This window comes from Typopeltis vanoorti, chromosome 15 (genome assembly GCF_054136105.1).
Source record: "Typopeltis vanoorti isolate ZY-2024b chromosome 15, IOZ_Tvanoo_1.0, whole genome shotgun sequence".
Lineage (NCBI taxonomy): Eukaryota > Metazoa > Arthropoda > Arachnida > Uropygi > Thelyphonidae > Typopeltis > Typopeltis vanoorti.
Window position 1 is genome coordinate 37,642,289 of NC_143563.1, and position 26,342 is coordinate 37,668,630.

Sequence of the window (26,342 nt, forward strand, 5' to 3'; positions counted from 1 at the left end):
ACATGACCCCTGAACTTCAACGTCCTATCTATTAACACCCCAAGATCCCTAGCCTAATCCCACCAATATAATACGCCATTGGATATCTAATCATGCCGAAGTGAATGACTTTACATTTACTGACATTGAACTGACACCCACATTCCCATGCCCACAATTCCAGCCTATTCAAATTATTCTGCAAAGACTGCATATCAGCAGCATTCCTGATTACCCTTCCTATCTTTTCATCATCAGCAAATAACTGTATGCCACTTGTCAAATCCTTCCCAATATCATTAATCTACAGCTTGAATAACAGGGACCAAGCACTGATCCTTGCGGATACAAAATAAATAACAGAAAAAACTCGCGTAGAAAGATTATTTAATAGTATAATTTTCGCCTGTGTGTCACAGGCATCTTCAGTACATTAAGCTCAAAAAATTTTTGAGCTTAATGTACTGAAGATGATGCCTGTGACACACAGGTGAAAATTATACTATTAAATAATCTTTCTACATGGGTTTTTTCATTTATGGGTTTATTTTGTTCAAAAAATTTTTGAGCTTAATGTACTGAAGATGCCTGTGACACACAGGCGAAAATTATACTATTAAATAATCTTTCTACGTGAGTTTTTTCCGTTATTTATTTTGTATTGATATGTCTACTCACGGTTTACCTCTTTTAAAACTTACTGATCCTTGTGGTACACCTCTTTAATTATTTTTATTTATTTATTTTATTAATCTTTGTACTGGTTATGGGCAGTACTACCCTAACATCACATCCAGACTTGATATAGGCCTAAGCCTTTACAAGTGTTTTACCCTATGCCTGTTTGAGTTATCATTGCAGTCATTCTCTGGTGGCGACTGCCCTGTAGGGCCCTCAAGGAAAGAACTTTTATATCCTTTGGCATAAGCCCAAGCTGTTTTAAGTCCTTATAACTATCTGCACTCCATGCGCCATGTAAAGAGATGGTGGCGCTGGTAAACCTCGGAGTTTCCCCATGCTCCTCCCGTATCTTACTAACTAGATCTGGGTTATTTTTATAATAATACCTTAAACCTTGCAGACTCAGATCCTCCATGTACTACTTTTTTATTTCTGTCAGCCATTCTTTTATCCATGCTAATATTGTATAACCCAAACCCATTTTCTCCAATTTATGCAGCAGTCTGCCATGCTATATTCTGTCAAAAGCCTTAGCAAAATCCAAAAGTATCCATTCCCCTTGTCTAGTTCAATGGTAGCATTGTTATAGAATGTGAGCAAGTTGCTAAAACATAACATTCCCTTAGTAAACCCATGTTGTTCATTGCAAAGTAGATATTCACTGTCAACCCATTTCTGAATGCAGACCCTAACCAATTTTTCCAAAATCTTCATCACCACCACTCCTGAGATACTAATTGGTCGATAGTTGGATACATCAGTCTTTACACCACCTTTGAGCAATGGGATTACCATACATTCCTTCCATTCCTGCAGAATCTTCCCTGTTCTGAGACTCATATTAAACATCCTGGTCAAAGGAATGGCCAGTTCAGCTGAACACTCTTTTAGCACACGTGCTGATATCCCATCAGTCCCTATTGCTGAATTCTTATTCAGTTTGTGCAACAGCTCTAATACCTCGGCCTCACACACTTGCGTTTCTTCATCTAGTGAAGAGGTAACAGTGAGCTCAATGTTGTGTTCACCTGGTTGATAGCTTTTAACGAAATGAGCACTCATTAACTGAATAACCTCTTCTGAATCTGTAACCCTCACGCCATCTGGATTTAGAAGAGTTATTCTTTCATATTCATTCTTTCTTTTACTTGCAGCATATCGATAGAATTCTTTTGGGTTGTCTTTAGCATGCAGAGGTAGTTTCTTTTCATAATCAGACTTTGCTTTTTGTACAACAGTTGTGACTGTTCTAGCCTGCTGCTTATAACGTTCGTAACGGACTTCATCCTTATGCAAACGCTATTCCTTCCATATCGTCCTTTTCTTTCGAATCTCTTGCTCAATAAGATTACACATCCATTTGACTCCTACTCTGTACACATTCTGATATCGCATCATTTAAGTATTGTCTTGCCCTCGAACGTAGTCAATGCTGTGTTCCACAAGACTGTTTTTTCATCTACTTTCTTTCTTCTGTATATCAGTGATAATTTTGAGCTGACTGTAAATCTGATACAATTTCAACAATGACTCTATACTACACTCCCCCCTTTCATATTTGACAAACCTTGTGCTGCACAAATCGCCAAAACTGTCAGTATATCAACTTTTGCAATCTTAAATTCTTGTCTCCGAACCCAGTCGTGGTCTAGAGAAGATGAGATTTCTCTTTATAATTTTAATGAATTACTAACAAATTCATCCATCTGTTAGTAATTCATTCACTCTCAACATATTGCTGTTTACATGTTCTACAAATATTTCTATGGAGCAGCACAACATTCCTCGCTGTTCAGTTCCGAACTGTGAGGAGTGTTGTGCAAATTTCTTTTCACTTTCATTCACTCCATCTGTTGCTGTCCTTTGGAACAGTTTTCCTTATGTATTTCTTAAGGAGTATCATCTATAAGGTGTGACAAATTCTCAAAATGGCTTTATACTGTTGTGTATGTAGCAAGTTAGGCAGCACCAAGTGCATTTTTGGACATGCTGTGCTATCACCTTGAGTTCATATAACAATAAAAGTTGACAAGCTGTGAGGGTTTGCATGTGTGTGTGTGTGTGTGTGTGTGTGTGTGTGTGTGTGTGTTGCTTTTGACTGAGAATTTAGAATATATTAACATAAAGACATTAACTTTGCTCAAGTGCAAGTGAAACTCTTGATATGTTAAGTAATTTATGGTTATAATGCCATGAAAAGTAGTTTTTTAAAACTACTTTTCAGGGCAGGGACAGGAAGATGTGAAAGAACTGGGCAACAGCAAACTCATCAAACATGAAATGTGGAAAAAAGTGGCAATTTAGTCCAACATATAATTAACTGTATGGTTATTGGTAGAAGAATGAAATTTAGAGAGAAGCAGCATTTAGGAAGATTTTGATGCACAATTTGGGAATGAAAATTTCTGCAAATTTTGAGTGTAGATCAAAAGGAGCAGCAGCTTTATGTTTGTGCTGTTTTTTCTTCACGGTTAACTGGCTTTGATAGTTATTTACTGGTGATGAAACTTGGTGCTTTCAGTATGATGCTGAAACAAATCCCAAAGCATGCATTAAAGAACATCATCTTCATGATACTGAAAAAGATATGAATGTCATATTTACATGCGAAGACGATGCATGTTTGTTTTTTCAGTCATAAGAGTATTATTGTTCACGTTGAATTCACTAAACAAGGACAAATAGTGAATCAACATTATTTAGAAGTGATAAAGCTATGGGAAATTGTAAGAAGAGACCTGAACTTTGGCTAAACAGTTGGATCATCCGTCATGCCAATACCTTTGCACACATTACAATATCCATGCGTCATCACCATCAAATTGCTGATATGTACCATGGGGGGGATGCAGAATAATTCTTGATTGGAAGATCAATAATTTTCCTCCAAGATCTGTCAAGACTCCAATATTATCAGGTCTTATATTTCTCTTTTAAGACACTTTTTATTGTATCAATCCATCTATATCTTCTTCCTCTAGTCTTTTTCCTGCCAGCCTTGCCTCTCCAATTCTGTTTTAGTGACCATACCACCTGAGATTAGCTCTACTAACACTACTAGCATTCCTGAATGCTAACAATGGTGACTTTCCTAATATACTTGTTTTTAATGTGATATTGCCATTGATGCCATCTGTTCATTCTACTAATCTCTCAGAAGTTTCTTCTCTAGTCTTTGACAAGTGTTTTATTTCTAACCCAGCTCGCAGATGTTTTTCCTGTTTTCATATCAAATTTATTACAACAGTTATTCAATTTAGTCAAGGAATCTTGCAGACTTGTAATGGATTTTTTCAGAAGTATAATGTATCATTAATATAATGCTTTGGATTGTTTCATGAGCAGGTGCATTATAGTATTTTTTTCCTTTGGTACCTCTGTCAGTTCCTTCAGAGCTGTTGAATAAATTGCTATGGTAAAAGTTTCACCTTTTTTTTTTTTTGAGGTATTTGGTAAGGATTACACCAGCCATATCCCAAAAGACAGTGGTAAGAACCTTCCGTGCTGACTTGAGTTTGGAACTTCTTTGGCCATGGAGAACCTTTGTGTCTCAACTCCATTGACTGTTGTGTGGTCTCTGTGTCAGAGTGATGAAGCCATGTTTTATTAACAGTCACAATATAAGCCAAAAAATTTGCACCTGATTTCTCAAAATGAACCCTAAAATCCTTTGAGATGACAGCACACGTTATCTCTTTTGGTCAGTTCATTCAAACATTTAGAGATCCACCTTCACTGAGAGCGTGTGTATGTCCAGATGTTGGTGGATAATGGCCTCAACTCGTTACCTGGATATTGCCAGAGTCCTTGTCCTTGTCCTAGTATTTGGCTCTCATTAAGGATCATGGCATGCACTGCATCGATATTTTCAAATGTGGAAGGTCTTCCTGACCTGTGGGCATATGTTGTCTCAGTGCTCCAGTTTTAAACTTAGTGAATCTCAGTTGTAGACTTTTCTTGCAGCATGAAAAATTTGAAGACTGCTTGTAATTCTGTGTCTTCATCATCATCATCAAATTCCTGCCATGTACCCTCAAGGGGTCTACAGGAAATGATAGTACTACATGAAAAAAATTACATCATTATTAATTTCCTATCTACAATTTTCCTCCAAATCAGTCTGTTACATGTCAAGACTCCAACATTATCACATCTTATATTTCTATCGTCTAACGCATTTTGTACCGTATCAATCCACCTATATCTTGGTCTTCCTCTGGGTCGTTTTGCTGCCAACCTGTCAGAGAACACTTGTTTTGCTAATCTTTCCTCGCCCATTCTGTTTAAGTGACCATACCACCTAAGATTAGCTCTGCTAACGCATTCCTGGATGCTGACAATGTCAAGTTCTTTCCTAATATCCTCGTTTTTAATATGATATTGCCATTGATGCCATCTGTTCATGACTATAATCTTTCTCAGGACTCTCATATTTGTGGTCTCTAGTCTTTGGTCAAGTGTTTTATTTCTGACCCAGCTCTCAGATCCATAAGTTAAAACTGGTTTGAACACTGTCTTGTACACAGCTAATTTAGTGTTCCGACTGATTTCTCTCTTATTCCATATGAATTTATTCAATTGACTTCCCACCATACCAGCTTTGCTGATTCTGTTGTCTATTTCTATATTTAATTTACCATCTTCAGTAAAAATCGTGCCTAAATAGCTGAAATGTTTTACTTGTTCCACAGGTTCTCCATTCACAACACAATTGACATTTTCAATGATTCTGCCTATTTTCATTGTCTTTGTCTTTTTATTGCTGACCTTCATACCATATCTATTACAACAGCTATTCAATTTAGTCAGAGAATCTTGCAGACTTGTAGCAGATTTCTTTAGAAGTATAACATCATCCGCATAAAGCAAAGAGCTGACATTAACATCTCCAATTTTGATATCAGGTTTAATACCACTTTCCTTCATAATGTGATCCATATAGATAATGAATAACAGAGGAGATAATGTACATCCTTGTCTCACACCAGATTTAACATTAAACCATCTTCCTGTACTTCAATTCTAACTGCTGACTTACAACTGAAATAAAGACTAAGTATTGCTTGATATAATGCCCCATTGACACCATATAACTGAAGCGTATTGAATAGCTTCTCTCTTGGCACCTTGTCATATGCCTTTTCCAGATCGACAAAACTTAAATACAGATCTTTGTTATATTCCCATGCTTTCTCGACTATTTGTCGTAAAGTGAAGATCTGATACTGACAGCCTCTATTTGGCCCGAATCCAGCTTGTTCTCACCAAGCTTTTCTTCCACAATTCTTCTCAACCGTTTCTCAAGTATACTTGCATAGATCTTGCCAGGAACACTCAGTAGGGAAATACCTCTGTAATTCTCACATGCAGTTTTATTTCCCTTTTTATATATGGGTACTATGAGAGCTCTACTCCAATCATCGGGAATTCGTCCCTCTGTCCAGGCTTTCTGAACTATGCAGTGCAGCCACTGTAAGACTCTTATACCACCATACTTCAGCATTTCTGGTCGAATATCATCTACTCCTGCTGCCTTTCCACATTTCAAGCCTTTGATGGCTTTTTCTACTTCTAGTATGGATATGTATTCCTGGCTGCATGCCTGGTCAGTGTTTTTTACCACTGTGCTGTCATCACTGCTTGTTTCATTTAGCAGTTTTTCATAGTAATTACTCCATACTTCAAGGATATCTTTTTCTCCCGTTTTCATGTCACCTTTATCATCTCTAATTCCTTTTACAGCACCTTTCCTCCATTCTTAAGCTTCTTCAACAACCTCCAGAATATTTTGCCACCTTCTTGATATTTATTTTCTATATTCTTGCCAAAGTCCTCCCATGACTTTTGTTTAGCTAGTTTTACACACTGTTTAGCTTTCTTACATTTGTCTCTGTATTCTGTAAAAGCCGACTTATTTGCCAGGAACTTTTGATATGCTTTCTTCTTTTCCTTCACTGCCTCTTTAACTTCCTATGTCCACCAGGGAGTTCTGATTTTTTTATCCTTACAGATAACCTCACCACATGCCTCTCTGGCAGAATCAATCAATGTTTTCTTCAGAGTTTGCCACTGAATCTCCAAGGTTTGATTCCTGTTCTCAAACTCTCATTTTTTCTTCAATAATCTTTGTGTATTTTAGCCTACAGTTCACATCTGAGAGCTGCTCAACTTTTATTCGCTTTAAAACTTTCTTACATGTTATTCTTTTCAATATGAAATTCAATTTTATCCTGCTCAAGACTAAATAGTGATCACTTCCAATTTCAAATCCTCTGTACACTCTGGTGTCCTGCACCAGGGAGAAAACATCACTATCAACAATAACATAGTCAATGAGACTTTTCTTATTCCTAGCCTCTTCTGTCCATGCGAATTTGTGCACATTTTTATGTTGGAACATTGTGTTAGTAATAACCAGTCCATGTCTTGAGCAGAAATCCAACAGATATTTGCCATTATTATTAGCTTTGCTCTTTTCTCCAAATTTTCCCAAAATATTTTTGTATGTTCGACAATCATTTCCTTTTCTGCTATTTAGATCCCCAACAAGGACCAACTTTTCCTTTTTCATTTTGTCAGTTGCTTTTTCTAAAGCCTCAAAAAATTGCTCCACTTCTACCTTAGTAGAACCTTCTGTGGGACCATAGGCACAAATAAGTCTCATTGTCCAGTTCCCCATTCTCATATTTGCCCACATTACTCTACTTGAGACTGAGTGCCATTCAAGAAGATTAGCCTCGTATTTTGTGTTGAATACTATGGCTACTCCTTCTTTTCCTTGATTGTCATTGCCTGAATATAACATTTTGTATTTATTGCTCAGAAAGATCTCTCCAGTTTTGGTCTTTTTTGTTTCAGTCACCCCTATTATGTCGATCTGGTACTTATCTAATTCCTCAGCTAGCTCCTTTTCTTTGCCATTCAGGCTTCTTACGTTGATAGTGCCGATCTTTAACTCTGGTGATGTTGAGTTAGGGTTTGTTTTCAGATTTGTTCCAGTAGCTGACTTTTCGCTGTTCGCCCTGGTTCCCTGACGAAACCGGGGGCCTTGTTTAACTGGGCGACGCCCCAGCAGGCATGAAATTTTGTCATGTTGTACTATCATTTTTTATTTTGGTTTAACCAATAAGAATACAATTTGGTCGGCTAAATCCCAAATTGCCAGCCCATCCTCGTTCGTTCAGTATCAAAGTAGATACCCAACAGGGTGCACCACGAGAAGGTGAGGATTGGACATTAGATCAGAAGCCCTGGTCGGTTCTCCGCATTCCTTTAAAGGCTATGTGGAGGTCTCCTCTCAGTTATACAGCTTTGACCCTTAAGCACCCCTATGGGTACTATGAGAGTCCTAATCCAATTCTCTGGAATACGTCCCTCTCTCCAGGCCTTTTGAACTATGCAGTCCATCTACTGCAAGAAACTTTTTATACCTTCATACTCGAACACTTCTGGTCGAATATCATCTACTCCTGCTGCCTTTTCACATTTCAACCGTTTGATGGCTTTTTCTACTTCAAGTATGGATATGCATTCTTGAGTGCATGCCTGTTGAGTATTTTTTATCAATATGCTGCCACTGCTTGTTTCATTTAGCAATTTTTGGTAGTAATTACTCCATACATCAAGGATATATTTTTCTCCAGTTTTCATGTTGCCTTTATCATCTCTAATTCCTTTTACATCACACTTTCTTACATTTCTGAACTTCTTCAGCAACCTCCAGAATACTTTGCCATCTTCCTGATATTTATTTTCTATATTCTTACCAAAGTCTTCCCATGACTTTTGTTTAGCTAGTTTTACACAGTGTTTAGCTTTCTTACATTTGTCTGTATTCTCTAAGAGCACATCTGACTTATTTGTCAGGAACTTTCAATGTGCTTTCTTCTTTTCCTTCACTTTCTGTGTCCACCATGGAGGAGTTCTGATTTTTCTATTCTTGCAGACAACCTCATCACATGCCTCTCTGGCTGAATCAATGTTTTTTTTGGGCTTGCCACTGAATTTCCAAGGTTTGGTTCCTGGTCACAAACTCTTTCATTTTTTCTTGAATAACGTTTGTATATTTTAGTCTACAGTTGACATCTGAGAGCTACTGAACTTTTATTCGCTTTAAAACTTTATGTTCTTCTTTTCAACATGAAATTCAGTTTTATCCTGCTCAAGACTAAATGGTGATCACCTCCAGTTTCAAATCCCCTGTACACTCTGGTGTCCTGCACCAGGGAGAAACATCACTAACAACAAGAACCTAGTCAATGAGACTTTTCTTATTCCTTGCCTCTTCTCTCCAAGACTAAATGCTGATCACTTCCTCTGTAAACTCTAGTGTACTGCACCAGTGGGGAAAACATCACTATCAACAATAACATCATAGTGTTTTGTATAACTTTTCTCTTAGCACTTTATCCCAAATCTGCAAAACCTTCAGATCTTTAGAATGTAGTAAAAATTTATAACATCAATAACATTTTGTACTGAAAACAATTGTATCATTACAGATTTTGGATTTTGATTTGGTTTTTATGGTTCAAGGACATTAAAGGCGATACTGCACCAGGACACAGGTTACAGCAGTACGTATGGTAAATGATTAGTAGGACACTCACCAGCATCCATGCCCTTGCGAGATTCGAACCCACAGCCTCTTGGTTGAAGACCGGATACACTAACCACTTGGCTATCACTGTGGAATGAACATGCAAATTAAATGAGGCTAAATACAAATTAATACAACAATTGTTAATCAAATGGCAGGTGTTGCAAGCTGGAAGGCTAATATTAAACAACTTATTCATTTTTATCTAACTCTCTTTGCCAGATGCCACTTATAATTAGTGTTAGTCTTGGGCCAGATAATTCTGATTAGCTACTGGTGGAGATTGAACTGCTCCTTTTGTCTCTACAAGTTAGATACTTACACTTCACCTATAGGGAATAAAAGGTGTTTATTATCCTTGTTAATATTTGTCAGCTGTTCCAGCTATGTTAAAAACTCTGCCAGTTGCACCATTTGTTATATCTCTGTAAAACGGTGTTTTTACACAAAGTGTTAAGTAAATATACAAGAGTTGAATCCAGTGGTGCAATGACTTCATAATTTTTTGAGTCCATGAAGTGATTGACTCAAAACCAAATATATATTGAAACTAGATAAGACTATTGGTCTTATCTAACTCTCTTATTGGTTAAACCAAAATAAAAAATGATGGTACAACATGACAAAATTCCATGCCGGCTGAGGCGTCGCCCGGTTAAACAAGGCCCCCGTTGTTTTCGCCAGGGAACCAGGGCGAACAGCGAAAAGTCAGCTACTGGAACAAATCTGAAAACAAACCCCAACTCAACATCACCAGAGTTAAAGATCGGTACTATCAACATAAGAAGCCTGAATGGCAAAGAAATGGAGCTAGCTGAGGAATTAGATAAGTACCAGATCGACATAATAGGGGTGACTGAAACAAAAAAGACCAAAACTGGTGAGATCTTTCTGAGCAATAAATACAAAATGTTATATTCAGGCAATAACAATCAAGGAAAAGAAGGAGTAGCCATAGTATTCAACACAAAATACGAGGCTAATCTTCTTGAATGGCACTCAGTCTCAAGTAGAGTAATGTGGGCAAATATGAGAATGGGGAACTGGACAATGAGACTTATTTGTGCCTATGGTCCCACAGAAGGTTCTACTAAGGTAGAAGTGGAGGAATTTTTTGAGGCTTTAGAAAAAGCAACTGACACAATGAAAAAGGAAAAGTTGGTCCTTGTTGGGGATCTAAATAATAGAGTAGGAAATGATTGTGAGACATACAAAAATATTTTGGAAAAATTTGGAGAAAAGAGCAAAGCTAATAATAATGGCAAACATCTGTTGGATTTCTGCTCAGGACATGGACTGGTTATTACTAACACCATGTTCCAACATAAAAATGTGCACAAATTCACATGGAGAGAAGAGGCTAGGAATAAGAAAAGTCTCATTGACTATGTTATTGTTGATAGTGATGTTTTCTCCCTGGTGCAGGACACCAGAGTGTACAGAGGATTTGAAATTGGAAGTGATCACTATTTAGTCTTGAGCAGGATAAAATTGAATTTCATATTGAAAAGAATAACATGTAAGAAAGTTTTAAAGCGATTAAAAGTTGAGCAGCTCTCAGATGTAAACTGTAGACTAAAATACAGAAATATTATTGAAAAGAAAATGAAAGAGTTTGAGAACAGGAATCAAACCTTGGAGATTCAGTGGCAAACTCTGAAGGAAACATTGATTGATTCTGCAAGAGAGGCATGTGGTGAGGTTGTGTGCAAAGATAAAAAAATCAGAACTCCCTGGTGGACACAGGAAGTTAAAGAGGCAGTGAAGGAAAAGAAGAAAGCATATCAGAAGTTCCTGGCAAATAAGTCAGCTTTTACTCTTACAGAATACAGAGACAAATGTAAGAAAGCTAAACAGTGTGTAAAACTAGCTAAACAAAAGTCATGGGAGGACTTTGGCAAGAATATAGAAAATAAATATCAAGAAGGTGGCAAAATATTCTGGAGGTTGTTGAAGAAGCTTAGGAATGGAGGAAAGAGTGCTGTAAAAGGAATTAGAGATGATAAAGGTGAAATGAAAACAGGAGAAAAATATATCCTTGAAGTATGGAGTAATTACTTTGAAAAACTGCTTAATGAAACAAGCAGTGATGACAGCACAGTGATAAAAAAACACTGACCAGGCATGCAGTCAGGAATACATATCCATACTTGAAGTAGAAAAAGCCATCAAAGGCTTGAAATGTGGAAAGGCAGCAGGAGTAGATGATATTCGACCAGAAATGCTGAAGTATGGTGGTATAAGAGTCTTACAGTGGCTGCACTGCATAGTTCAGAAAGCCTGGACAGAGGGACGAATTCCCGATGATTGGAGTAGAGCTCTCATAGTACCCATATATAAAAAGGGAAATAAAACTGAATGTGAGAATTACAGAGGTATTTCCCTACTGAGTGTTCCTGGCAAGATCTATGCAAGTATACTTGAGAAACGGTTGAGAAGAATTGTGGAAGAAAAGCTTGGTGAAGAACAAGCTGGATTCAGGCCAAATAGTGGCTGTCAGGATCAGATCTTCACTTTACGACAAATAGTCGAGAAAGCATGGGAATATAACAAAGATCTGTATTTAAGTTTTGTCGATTTGGAAAAGGCATATGACAAGGTGCCAAGAGAGAAGCTATTCAATACGCTGCAGTTATATGGTGTCAATGGGTCATTATATCAAGCAATACTTAGTCTTTATTCGCGTTGTGAGTCAGCAGTTAGAATTGAAGGAAGTACAGGAAGATGGTTTAATGTTAAATCTGGTGTGAGACAAGGATGTACATTATCCCCTCTGTTATTCATTATCTATATGGATCACATTATGAAGGAATGTGGTATTAAACCTGATATCAAAATTGGAGATGTTAATGTCAGCTTTTTGCTTTATGCAGATGATGTTATACTTCTAAATAAATCCGCTACAAGTCTGCAAGATTCTCTGACTAAATTGAATAGCTGTTGTAATAGATATGGTATGAAGGTCAGCAATAAAAAGACAAAGACAATGAAAATAGGCAGAATCATTGAAAATGTCAACTGTGTGCGAATGGAGAACCTGTGGAACAAGTAAAACATTTCAGCTACTTAGGCACAATTTTTACTGAAGATGGTAAACTAAATATAGAAATAGACAACAGAATGAGCAAAGCTGGTGTCGTGGGAAGTCAATTGAATAAATTCATATGGAATAAGAAAGAAATTAGTCGGAACACTAAATTAGCTGTATACAAGACAGTGTTCAAACCAATTTTAACTTATGGATCTGAGAGCTGGGTTAGAAGTAAAACACTTGACCAAAGACTAGAGACCACAGATATGAGAGTCCTGAGAAAGATTAGAGGCGTGAACAGATGGCATCAATGGCAATATCATATTAAAAATGAGGATATTAGGAAAGAACTTGACATTGTCAGCATCCAGGAATGCGTTAGCACAGCTAATCTCAGATGGTATGGTCACTTAAATAGAATGGGAGAGGAAAGATTAGCAAAACAAGTGTTCTCTGCCAGGTTGGCAGGAAAATGACCCAGAGGAAGACCAAGATATAGGTGGATTGATACTGTACAAAGTGCTTTAGACGATAGAAATATAAGATGTGATAATGTTGGAGTCTTGACAAGTAACAGACTGATTTGGAGGAAAATTGTAGATGGGAAGTTAGTAATGATGTAGTTTTTTCATGTAGTACTGTCATATCCTGTACACCCCTTGAGTGTACATGGCAGGAATTTGATGATGATGATGAGATAAGACTATATACATCATAAATAAAATTAATTTTAGAACTATAAAAACTATCTGGATCCAAGGCTTTCTAAATTGAAATTATACATTAGAGATCCCCTTTATCTTTATAGGATAAATTCATTCTCTCTCTTACTCATTCTCTTACATATTAATGGTTTGCTTTACATATACTTAATCAGTCTACCAGACTGAACGTTTTTTTTCTGCAATGAATTCCTACAAACAAACGTTCTTCATCAGGTCTTTTCTCAAAATATAAAACTTTATTAACTTTCCTGGGACTATGCAGTGTTTCCTTATTTAGAACATATTGTTCCATTCATTTTCACTGGAATATAAATATTCTTACCTCAGACAGTTTTATTAGAAGAGGCACAAATCATAAATTCGTTACCAGAGGAAAAACTTTCCTTAACTACTTCATGAACACTATATCAAAGTAGAACTCTTCATTAAAGCCACTTTACAGTTTCAGATTCCTCTAATTACATCACTTGTTTCTATAAATTAATATCACCGGCATCCATGAGAGAGAGAAGATGAAACTTTCGTGTACCATTTCTTTGAATACTGAAATAAAATGTGTGCTTAATTTCCTATTGTTTGCTATTCACTTGTTGACAGTCTCGCCGTTCTGGTCAAATGATTCACCTTGTTAAGATTTTCTTTTTGGAATCCACTATTAATATATTCCAAATGTCAAATTTTCTTAAAAATTTCCTAAAACAGTTCTCCGGTCTGCCTTCTCAAGCTTCCACTCTCTCTCTCTCTCTCCTGTTTTCCTCCATTACTGAGGTACTGAACACACGCTGTCAACTATCAGTCTCCTGAGTGAGCATGCACACTTCATCTAAATGGCAAGTGAGAAGTTAGGTAGTAATGGTCGACACGTCAACATTAGTGAAAAGAGAATGTCTTTGCATTGAACAACAGATATCACAGGTACACTTAACAATTGTGAACTACTTACGAGTACTCTACCATTGAAATTATGCTATCAGATCTAGTAAGTACAATTTACCATCTGTGCAGTTAGCCAAGTGGCTATGTGCTTCGCAACCATATGCCTGGGGAAGGAGTGTCCTGGGTTCGATTGCTGTCGACGACGTGAGGAGCTTAAGGATCTTCCTCAGCCATAGCCAAGTTAGCTGGTCTTGGGCGTGGACAGCAGGGTTTTTTCCACCAGTTTATCTGGAGTTTTTCATCCCGCAAACAGGCAAACCGGTCCAGTGAACACACACGGATTACAGTCAGGAACACTGACCCAGCCATAGGTCTGATTCATCAACTATGCCGGTTCCGGAACCCAGATAAAATTTAGGGATACTAAGCTGGTGCCATACCTCCCCGTAAAAGGGGACTCACAGCTGTATATCATCATACGATTATTATTAGTAGTAGTAGTACAATTTACCTGAAATACTTTACAATTTCATTTTAACATAAATATCAATATCTGGTGCATTGCAAGTGCTGATTATTCATAGTTAAGAAACTAAAACTAATAAAATACTAATGTAGAGAAACAATTGTAAAAGATTCATAATTATAAATTATGGCTTTTTATACCCTCTTCTCAAGTATGCTTGCATAAAACCTGGAACACTATTAGACAAATTTTGCTGAAATTCTCCACTGTGTCATTTCCCTTTATAAGCTGAGTATATAAATAATTATACTCCATTATCTGGAATTCTGTCTTCGGACATGTTAGTCACCATTAAACTTATCTCCATATCTGAGCATTTTTCTAAAAATGCTCAGCTGTCATCTACTCTGGCTTCCTTTCCAGATTTATTTCTCATGGCTTTAATTGCATTCCTCTTGAGTATCACTATTCTCTCTTGTTTCATTTAAATATCTATACTGAAGATATTCTTGATGACATCTGGAATATCCTCAGTTTTTGTCATCTTTATCATCTCTGATTCCTTTTCTTTCTTCCATTTCTAACCTTTTTTTTTTTTCAAATAGCCATCAAAATTGTTCTGAAGGCTGTTGATTACTGTCATTTTTGGAAAGCAAACCAAGAGGTAGGGAAGACTTCTGGGTCCATCCACTGATAAGCATTCTTCATGTAGCAGTTAGCAAATCCATTATCTCCCATGGAAGTGTACTGTCTTGAGAGAGTTCACTTAATTCTAGGATTAATGTCACACTTTTGTTGAATTTTGGATTTTACAGATGCTGGATTATGGCACATCTACCAACTTAGCCATCACCAGAGCTGTTTTTTTATTGCTGTTGATTAAGTTCTTACAAGTCTGGAATTTTTTGCAGTCACTGTTACAAGAGATGGATAGCATAGGGTCTTAATTTCAGTCTATGAAGAATAATCTGCCTCTCCCTAGTGACATTGTTGTGTGTGTGTGTGTTTTTATGTTGCTCCTGCCCACAAAAGGTTATTTGCAAACCTATAATACATTTTGTACCTTGGATGAGCTAAGGATTTTTTTTACCAGTTTTATATATTTTGTATGTATCTTTTTTTTTTTTTGTTTAATTTCTGTTTTACATAGTCTGAAAACCCTATTCTAGAGACCAAACATGTTACTTTTTCAAGCCACTAGGCCTCCAATAAGCAGGGTGGTGGTCTCATACCAGACAATTTAAATCTGGCATAATTGGAGAATGCTCAGGAAGATAACGTGTAAAATCGGGTATAAGATAAGAATACATACTCTCTCTTGTCATCTGTATTAATTATATTATGAAAGAAAGGAACATTGAATTTTATCAGAATTGGAGATATAAAATGTACTTTACTTTTGATGTTATACTCTTATATAAATCCATAAGTCATCAGGACTCCAATATAACTGAGTAACTGCTCTAACAAATTTCGTCAATAAACTGATGAGAAGTATGAAAACATGGAAAATGTTAGCTGCATTATCAATTGTGAACATATTGAAACAAAGCAAACCATACTCTACACTTGACTGATAGGTCATATTTTATCACTAGAGTTGGGCCTTCGTGTGTTGACCCTAAGTGAAAAATTGTAGAGTAGTAGGTAGCATAACATACACAATCTTAATGATTTCAGTTGAAAATTAAGTTGGGGGAAAGTTAGGATTGGAATGGGATATATTGAGAATTATACCAAAAAGGGAGATATAATGGTGGTTTTATGTATCACTATATGCTCCTGTGTTGATAGGTATCCGGAATGTGGCAAAATATTATGCATGTCATTATATTGAAATTAAAAAAATGCAAAACTTTTTTAATTAATAGGATTTTTAATATAACATACTCTTAACTGTATCTGAAACAATTACTAATAAAATTCTCAAGGCTCGCTAGTTGGTTGCAGACCACACTTTGAGAAAAGCCTTAATGTTAATTTGACAATATTAGACACCTAACAGATAATATAGATTAATTTGGAAGAAAATTTTTGATGGGAAGCTGTAATCACATATGTGTTACTATTATAGTATCCTCTACATCCCTTGATTGTGCATATCTTGAAAATTATTATTTAATAAGTGTTTTATTACTCTTAATTTCAGTATTTGATTATTAAATGATATTAACTTTGGTGTGCTATGTTAATGTGAACTCAACTCAGTGTGTCACAATCTAAAAAATCGTTGGAAACAGATGATACTTAGCCGCCACTGTGCGGTACAAAAGTTTTGAAGTATGTTGCTTTGGATGCGGGGGGGGGGGGGGGGGGTTAGACCTCTTAAATGATATATATGTATACATACAGGGTGTTCGGGATAAATTTGACATATTTATAATTAATTATATTTTTCCGTAAGTTACATGTATTAACACACACTTCTCTTCATTTAAAAGTTTGGACCCTTCTTCATTCATATACAAGATGTCAGAAAGGATGGATAGCTGGAACCCACCTGAATCATGGAAGAGAATAACTTGTATCATGATGATTCGTGCCCGCCATCAAAATAAGGATATTACGACTGCTGCCCAATGCTCCCTGAATACAGTAAAAACAATCAGGCATGAACTAGAGACTTGCAATGGTGACTACGAGGATGTAGCAAGAAGAAAGATCCCTAGCAGACGATCTGATTGCGTTCGTACAGCAGAATTCCTCGCAAATCTGCAGGAACAGGTGTTGAAGAACCCTGGCATTGGAATTCGGGCTTTGTTCGTGGAGTTGCTAACTGTAGTCAAGCCCTGGATAACAAGGGTAGCCAATGGTAGGCCGTATGTATGGCAGCAGGATTCGGCCCCTTGCCACACCTCTGGGAAAAGTCAAAAATGGTTGTCTGAAAATTTCTACGACTTCACCAGTCCAAATGTTTGGCCTCCAAACTCCCCAGACCTTAACCCCATGGATTATTTTGTATGGGGCGCAGTTGAAAAAGACACCAATCGCACTTCCAGTAATACAAAAGCCCAGTTAATGGATAAAATTAAAACAGTTTTTGCGGCCCTTCCCAGGGAGACTGTAGCATCAGCTTGTTCGAGGTTCCGAAGCAGAATTGAAGCTGTGATCGATGCTAATGGTGGTTATTTTGAGTAAATCTTGTTGATAGTATTGTAATTAACTCTGCCTGTAATGTTTTTTTGTCAATTCATTAAATTTAATAGATACAAAGAAGATTTTCTTTTTCCTTACGAAACTGTCAAATTTATCCCGAACACCCTGTATATGTTTATGTTTTAATGTTCTAGTATATTGTACTTCATTTCAGCTTATGCAGGCTAGTGGAAATATATGTTATGTTTTAATGTTCCAGTATATTGTACTTCATTTCAGCTTATGCAGGGTAGTGGAAACAGCAAAGAAAACACTGAAAATCTAAGTCCTACTTCTCAGGAATTTAGACAGACTATGAGTGAAAACCTTAATGGTGATCTCAGCAATTATCGCATCATGTCTTTCCAGAAGAAGGCCCCCCTTGCTCCAGATGGTTAGTATACTGCAATTTTTCATGTTGAAATTTTAATATCCTGTACTGATTATTTTGGATATGGATTTGACTGTTATAATGAGGTTCTAAGTCAGCATCAAATTTTAGACTTAGTTTTGAAAACCCCCTCCCCTCCAAAAAAAAAAATCATACAAATTATGTAATATTCAGATCAGTAATTATTCCTTAAGCAGCTTCTTGTGTTCTTACAGTTTTAGAAGAAAGTGACAGAATGATGATGGCTTGTATCACAGAATATTGTCCATGAAAATTCCTACAGAAGCATAATCCAGAAATTGAAATCTTTGAGAGAGTGATGTAGGAGAGGTCATCTGTTAAGTAGTTGAACTATTTGTGGATGACATTAAACATTTTCAGGGAGGTTTTGATGCACTGTCTCCTCAAATGTGAGAACAGTATTTTAAGGTTGGATGAATATAATATTTACAGGGACATGTACATAAGAAGTAGTACATTGAGTGGATTTTTTGGAGTGTGGAGAGATTATGGCTGAGATGTGTTTTGTACCAGGAAAGGAGAGAGATCTTGGTATTATTAAATATAAAGAAAAGTGAAGTGAAATCTTTCTTGCAAGAAAGAACAATTGGCCTATATTTTGGTAGCATTGAAGTCCATAGAGTTCTCATCATCCCACTGAAGAATAATAGCACCCTTATGCTTAGAATGATCCTTACTCTACAAGGGGAGAATGTTGTCAAATTAAAAGGAATGAGTGTATTGCAATTTGCAGAATTTTTGTTAGGATTTGCAGTCAGTGAGAGGAGTCATTTATGTGCAGAAGAAGAGGACATTTCTGGATGAAAGTGAAAAGCCTTGGAGCATTAGTATGGGGGAATCTGATAAGCCAGTAAGCAGTTGCAAAGAGTAGAAAGTATCATTACTAGTAGTTTGGTGAGACCTCTGTGCCAGACCCATTCAGATATTTGAAACATCAAGAGCAGCCACTCCAAATCTTTACTTGGCTTGTGTCCAACATTAGATTGTGATAGTGATTAGATCAACTGGTAGCAAGAGCAGCAAAATTTATATTACTGGTCACTAATTAACTGTGGCCTCCAGGTTGCAAAAGAAATTACTATTGATCTTCTCCATGATAATTTTTGAGAGAATCTAAGTGCAAGCAATTGGACAGTAATTTTCTGACTTGTTACATTTTGTAATGGGTTTAATGTAGGTTTATTTTCATGTTATAGAGTGGATGCAGGATACAGGAAAATATGAAAAGATGATATAGACTGTGTATTAAATAGCATGACAAATTTAGTGTACAAAAATTAAGAGCAACTACAGGAAAATGAATAATTTATCTCCCTTTAACTCAGTACGTTTACACCATTCATGTAGATTTTTGAAACACTGCTGGAAGACATCTAAAGGTATAGTGTTAAGCTTGGATGTCGCACTCTTCTGAATGACCTCAGTCAATCAAGCCAGTGTCCTTTCAATTTTGAGAAGAAAAAGTCTGCCACTGCCAAACACAGCAAATATAGCGGGTGTTTGTGCTCTGTGGTAATTTAGAAATAAACTGTTTCACATTTAATGCACATTGTGGTGCAGCAGCAGCAGCCGGCTGTTTATTTGATACTGCTCCTTTCCCCACATTGTCTCATGCATTGATTCACACATTGCATGACATCAAGATAGTAACTGTTAATTCTTTGACTCAAATTCCTTAAGAACAGTCCATGAATGTTGAAGAAAATAATCAGCAGTGTTTTGACTCAACTTCTGCAGTTGTACTTTTTGCTGTCTTGGAGATGTCTTCAAATGCTTTGCTGTTTTGTTTTTAGATCACATTGGAAATTCCACAATTCTTCACTAGTTATGACTTTCTCTCTCTCTCTCTCTCTCTCTCTCTCAAATGGCATGAACTTAGTTGAATATTTCAAGAAATATTCACAAACAATCCCAATTCTCTCTCTCTGCTCAGGAGTCAAAGAATGTGCACCAATTACAAACAGTTCTTTTCTTTTACCTAAATTTGCCAACAAAATTTTATGGACTGCTTCCTTTCTGATAGTTAATTTCTGTGCAATCATAGTAATTCACTGATCACTGTTGATAAACTGTGGAAAATGTTCTTCAGCTTTATTTCTGAACCAAGACGGTCCTTCCTGGTTGTAGATAGTCTTCCTGTTGAATCCTTACCATATCAAAGCCACTCAAAAACTAATGCATTCTTCCCATGCACTGCTTTAAGTGTTTCTGATATGGTTTTTATAGTTGAAAATAAAATTTTATCACTGCTTGTTCCATTTTCAAATTTTAGACTCTAGCATCATCTTACTCAGTTTATGTAAGAATTAATGAAGCTATCGCAACATGCATATGCTCATTGGAGAAAACACAGTATCATTTAAATTAATATATTATTTTGCAAATTATATTTACACTATGTATGAAAAAAAAACTAAATTTAAGATAATATAGAATAGGTGTTATTTCTCAAGCACATGTCCATGCAAGATTCTTTATTTTGTCTTGTCTGATGCTTGCCTTGGCTCTGTTCATTATACACTTTTGTCATTCTGTCCAGTATTTGTTTCCTTGTTGGCCATTTCTCTGATCCATGTGTTATAACTGGGATGATCACTTGTTGAAAAGTTTGAGTTTTTCTAGTCATAGAAATTTTCAGTTTGCAAAAGCCTTACATGAATTATTTTTATTTGTTCATATATGCCTATTTTACATAATGTAAAAAAAGTTCTTTCTAGGTATACATACTCTTTTATGTGCCCTATTTTATTGTGTTTTGTTTGTTTTTCTGTTATCTAGTTTGTTCATAATCTTACTTTGATATTGTATTTAATTCATTCATCATATTTTTCTAACTATTTTGTTTACTGTTAGCAGGTGTCATTAGCTTATGTTATTTTATTTTTACTGATATTAATCATTTCAGTCTAGTTCACTTAGGGCAGTATTCTAATACTGCATCGAATGCTATCTAATTTCATTATTCATGCAAATGAAGCCTCCTGTGTTTATCTTCCTAACTATAGGAAAACAGTATCATAGCTACTTTCTAATGGTCTTGAACTAATTATTATGCATTGCTTATTTCCTTCGTACCTAGCTCTTCTTGTTGTTATATGTCTCCAACTGCCTTAACCCTTATAATCTCTTGTTGGTAAGCAAACATTCATCACATGCAGTAGTAGAATGTTTCCTTACTGATAGGAAAGGGTTCAATGATGTGTTCAGTGCATGCAGATGTTCATTAGGTCACAAGGTCACAACAATTATATAAGGAATTGAGGCAAAAAATCACATTCTCCTGCCTAGCATGTTTTAATGGCAAACAGCACTTTGAGAGTTGGCTGTATTAGGTCTTCCATGGGAGAAGGAAGCACTGCATTCTGGTTTGAATGTCTTAGTGGACATACATGTATAGCATTAGGAGAGTCATTAATAAGGAAGAGATCAGGAGTATTTGGAAAGTGGATAATGTTTTCTGGTAGGCATGTGAACAATTTGTGCAAGATCACATTGGCTGATAGCAAAGGCCTTAGTATCCATCTTTTTAATTAGTGTATTTGGAAAAGGAAAGCCAGTTGGAGTTCGTATTAAAATCTAAAAGAAAAATGACTGCTATTAGGAAAGTTGAATTGAAGAAAATCGCTATGTAAAGGAAGTAAATTAAGTTCAGAATAGTTAATGGCATTAGAATAGCAATAGGCATGAAATGTCTATTGTAGAATTCTTAGGAGACTGGAGAAACATTTTTAGCCAAAGAAAATGTGAGTTGACTCTTCTTCATCTTCTGCAGTTTCTCCCACTTAAGTGGGGTCACTGTTTATAATGAGTCTCCTCCACACCTTCCTGTCTTGGGCTGTCACCACACCCAAGTTCTTCATCCTCAAGTCCTCTTCTACCAGCTCCCTCCATTTCTTCTTTGGCGGCCCACGCTTCCGCCTTCCTTGCACATCCATCTGCATGACCCTTCTTCCCACATATTTGTCCTCCTTCCTCATCACATGACCAAACCATCTCAACCTTGCCTCCTGTATTTTCACTCCTAAGTTCGTAACTTTCACTGTTCCCCTGACATAGTCATTTCTCAGACGATCCTTTCTGGTCACACCACATATCCATCTAAGCATTCTCATCTCTGCTACTTCCATCCTGCTGATGTTATTTTTCCTCAGGGCCACAGTTTCTATAGCATATGTCATAGCTGGCCTCACTACTGTCCTATAGATTTTGCCTTTCAGATTCACCAGCACCCTCTTATCGCATAACACTCCAGCCATCTCCCTCCAGTTCCTCCAACCCGCTTGTATCCTGCATCCCACTTCCTTCTCAGCTCCTCCATCTTCTTCCGTTGAACCTAAGTATCTAAAGTCTCTCACCTTCCTGATGACATTTCCTTCCAGCTCCAGATCTGCCGCCCACTGTGCAACACGTATACTCTGTCTTACTTCTGCTCAGTCTCATACCTCTCTCTTCCAGTACTTTTCTTCATCCTTCCAGTTTAGTTCCCACTTCTTCTCTTGAATCTGCACACAGCAAGATGTCATCTGCATACAACATTGTCCAAGGTGCATCTTCTCTCACCTCCTCTGTTACCACCTCCATCACAATATTAAACAGAAACGGACTTAATGCTGACCCTTGATGCAAGCCAACTGTTACTTGAAAACTTTCTGTCTGTCCCAGACAGGTCCGAACACTTGTCTTCACATTTCTGTACATTTCCCGCAACAACCTGACACATTTCTCTGGCACCTTCTTCTCCCTCAAACACCTCCAGACTTCTTGCCTTGGCACTCTATCGTATGCTTTCTCCAGATCAATAAATGCCAGATGTAGCTCCCTTTGTTTCTCTCGATACTTTTCCATCATCTGCCGTAACCCAAAGATAGCATCTGTTGTTGATCTACCAGGCATGAAGCCAAATTGTTCCTTTGCAATCTCCACCTCCTTCCTCAATCTACCATCAAGAACCCCTTCTAGGATTTTCATTGTGTGGGACATCAACTTTATTCCTCTGTAATTTTTACAGTCTTGTGCATCCTCTTTACCCTTGTAGATGGGGACGAGTACTCTCCCTCCATTCCTCGGGTATATTTTCCTGTTGGCAAACTTTCATGAACAGGTCCCACAGCAGGTCAATTCCCTCTTCCCCCAGTGCCTTCCATGCCTCCACTGGAATTCTGTCGGGACCCACCGATTTTCCATTCCTCATCCTCTTCATGGCCTCATCACTTCCACTCTACTGATGTTCTGCACCCTCCCCTCAGAAGGCTGCCCATCTCCTCTGTGAGTCCTTGCATTTTCCTCATTCAAAAGTCCCTCAAAGTATATTTTCCATCTGTTTCTTATGTCCACATCCCTCCATAATACTCTTCCTTCAGCGTCTTTGATCCGCCTCACATGTAAGATGTCCTTTGCTGCTTTATTTCTACATTTTGCTAGTTGGTAAATTTTTCTCTGTCCTTCCTTTGTTTCTAATTGATCATACAGATCTTGATATGCCATGGCCTTCGCCTGTGCCACAACTGTCTTGGCTTCTTGCTTTCTCTCTGTGTCCTCTTCCACTCTTGACTCATCCCACTTCTGCTTTGCCTTCCTCTTAGCTGTCACTGCCACTTGTACATTATTATTCCACCACCAACCCTCCTTCTGCTCTCTAATCTTTCCAGATGTCTCACCAAGCACCTCGACTGCACAGCTCAGGATTACTTTTGAATTATGTTTCTACCAATCTTGTACACTTTCCAGTCCATCCGAAATCCTCTCTAACACCCTCTCCCTAAAACGATTCCTCACACTCTCCTCTTTTAAGCGAAACCACTTAATTGTCTTCATCCCATGGCATCCAGAGGTTCTTATCTTCGATCTTATTTTAAAGTCTGCGCACAGCAGTCGGTGTTGCTGTGCTACTTGATCTGTTGGAATTACTTTACAATTTGTCACAACCTTAAGATGTTTTCTTCTAGTCAAAATGTAGTCAATTTGTGAACTGTTGTTACCACTCCTAAATGTTATCAAATGTTCTTCCCTCTTGTAGAAAAATGAGTTTACAATTGCCAGATCAAACGCTACTGCAAAGTCCACAACCCTCTCTCCTTCCTGGTTCATCATTCCCACTCCTTGGCCACCATGCACCCTTTCACAGTCTCTATTCTGTCTTCCTATATGTCCGTTCAAGTCTCCTCCAACAATCGCCATCTCATTTTCTTCCAATTCCCTCATTTCTTCATCTAACACGTTCCATAACTCATCTTTCTCCTCTGCTGTACAACCAACTTGCGGGGCATATACACATATGACCACCCGCTCTTCTCCAAGACCCAATTTCATTCGCATGATCCTGTCGTTCCTTCTACCCACTTCCAGTACTTCACCTTCATTCTGCTACACACCACAATTCCTACACCATTTCTTCCCTCGTTATTCACTCCAGAGTAGAACAATTTATATCCATTTCCCAGTTCCTTTGCCTTTCCCCCCCTTCCACCTTGTCTCCTGCACACATAAAATGTCCAACTTCCTCTTCCTCATCATGTCTGCCACCTCTCTTCCCCTTCCAGTCATGCTTCCAACATTCAGTGTTCCCACTCGCAACATCCTCTCCACCTGCTGGGCTCGCTTCTTTAACCGCACCCACCCTTGATGCGGTAGCCCTCGTCCACTTCTCGCAGCTGTAGGGCGATGTGTCTGCGCGTCACTTAAGGGGTACGCCCTAGCCCTTATATCATTTTCTCTTTGACTCATATCATAGTTTGAGCTGGCATTGAAGTTTTCTGACCGGATGCCTTTCCTGACATCAACCCTCACATTTATCTTGGCTTGGGACCGGCACCTATTGAGGCTAGCTTGCCTCCTTCGGTGGCTGCATAAGACAAAATGACTTAGCAAGATAGGAAAGACTCGCCCCTAGCCCTCAAATACTCTAATAGCATCAGGGGGAAGGAGCAAGGAGAGGAGAAAGAAGCAAAGAAGGAAGAGGAGGGACCAGTCTACAGAATAATATAACGGATATATATTACATGAAGTAAGGCATGGTCCAGCATCTGGTACCTCGGATTTGCCATGCCCGTAATCACTAAAATGAGCCCTTGAGATAATTTGTGAACTGTTGTTACTACTCCTAAATGTTATCAAATGTTCTTCCCTCTTGTAGAAAAACGAGTTCACAATTGTATAATTTGTTAAATTATACCTTGTGAGTTGACTCTTACAAGGTATAATTTAACAAAATTTGATGTGTAGAATTACTGTTAAAATTTGTCAAGTTATTTTAATTAAAATATTTTAATGGCTAAATTTAAATGACTGGACATGTTGCAAAATGTCAACAAAGTTGTGTACAGCACCAAACTGTGTATTCATTTGCTCTGATAATGGTGTCTTCTTATACAGGGGTGCTATTAAATACACCTTTTTTTTTTTATGATTATCTGTAATCAGTCCCTTTATTTCACATTGCTTTGTCTTCCTTGAAATTTATTTTTGTTGTACAAAATGCTTTTATTTCTTATCTCCATAATTTTGTAGTTCCTTATATTTATGCTTCACTCATATGCATAGAACCAACATGTTCTAAATAACTGATGTATATATATATTTATTTATTTTAATATCAACCCTATATGTATGATGTTGCCAAACCTGTAGCACATCAGTGCCATGTTGGTGTGATCAAGAAGGAACAACTGTAGGTTGTGAGAAAATGGTGTGGGATGACTTCCAAAGTACAGATGTAGATGGAATGAAAGAGGAGGATGAGAAGTGTTTTTCGTTATGTTTGGAACTGGACAGTGAATGTAAATTGAAAAACAGTTGCTTGAGTGTTTGAGGGAAAATAGAGGAGGAATGGTGGTGTGCATTTGAAGAATATATACGTTGCACTTTTAACAAACATTTTTAGAATTACTTATCTGATTATGTATCATCATTGTATCTAATTAAAATATTTGTGTTCTGAAAGGAGCCATTTTTAATACTTCATCATCAAATACCTGCCATGTACCCTCAAGGGTATACAGGATATGATAGTACTACATGAAAAATTTACATCATTACTAACTTTCTATCTACAATTTTCCTCCAAATAAGTCTGTTAGACTCCAACATTATCAGATCTTATATTTCTATCATCTAAGGCACTTTGTACCATATCAATCCACCTATATCTTGGCCTTCCTCTGGGTCGTTTTCCTGCCAACCTGGCAGAGAACACTTGTTTTGCTAATCTTTCCTCGCCCATTCTGTTTAAGTGACCATACCACCTGAGATTAGTTCTGCTAACGTATTCCCAGATGCTGACAATGTCAAATCCTTTCCTAATATTCTCGTTTTTAATATGATATTGCCATTGATGCCATCTGTTCACGCCTCGAATCTTACTCAGGACTCTCATATCTGCAGTCTTTAGTCTTTTGTCAAGTGTTTTACTTCTGACCCAGCTCTCAGATCCATAAGTTAAA

General features: G+C 37.3%; 1 protein-coding gene across 2 annotated transcripts in view; it reads left to right on the forward strand.

Annotated features, from left to right (window-relative positions):
* The window catches only part of fzy (cell division cycle 20 protein fzy), a 113,660-nt gene that overhangs the window by 28,093 nt on the left and 59,225 nt on the right, over positions 1-26,342 (forward strand). For both annotated transcript variants that reach the window (XM_090405831.1, XM_090405832.1), the window contains exon 4: positions 17,733-17,886. In XM_090405831.1, the coding sequence (XP_090261957.1) occupies positions 17,733-17,886 (154 nt within the window). The remainder of the gene's footprint in view (positions 1-17,732; positions 17,887-26,342) is intronic.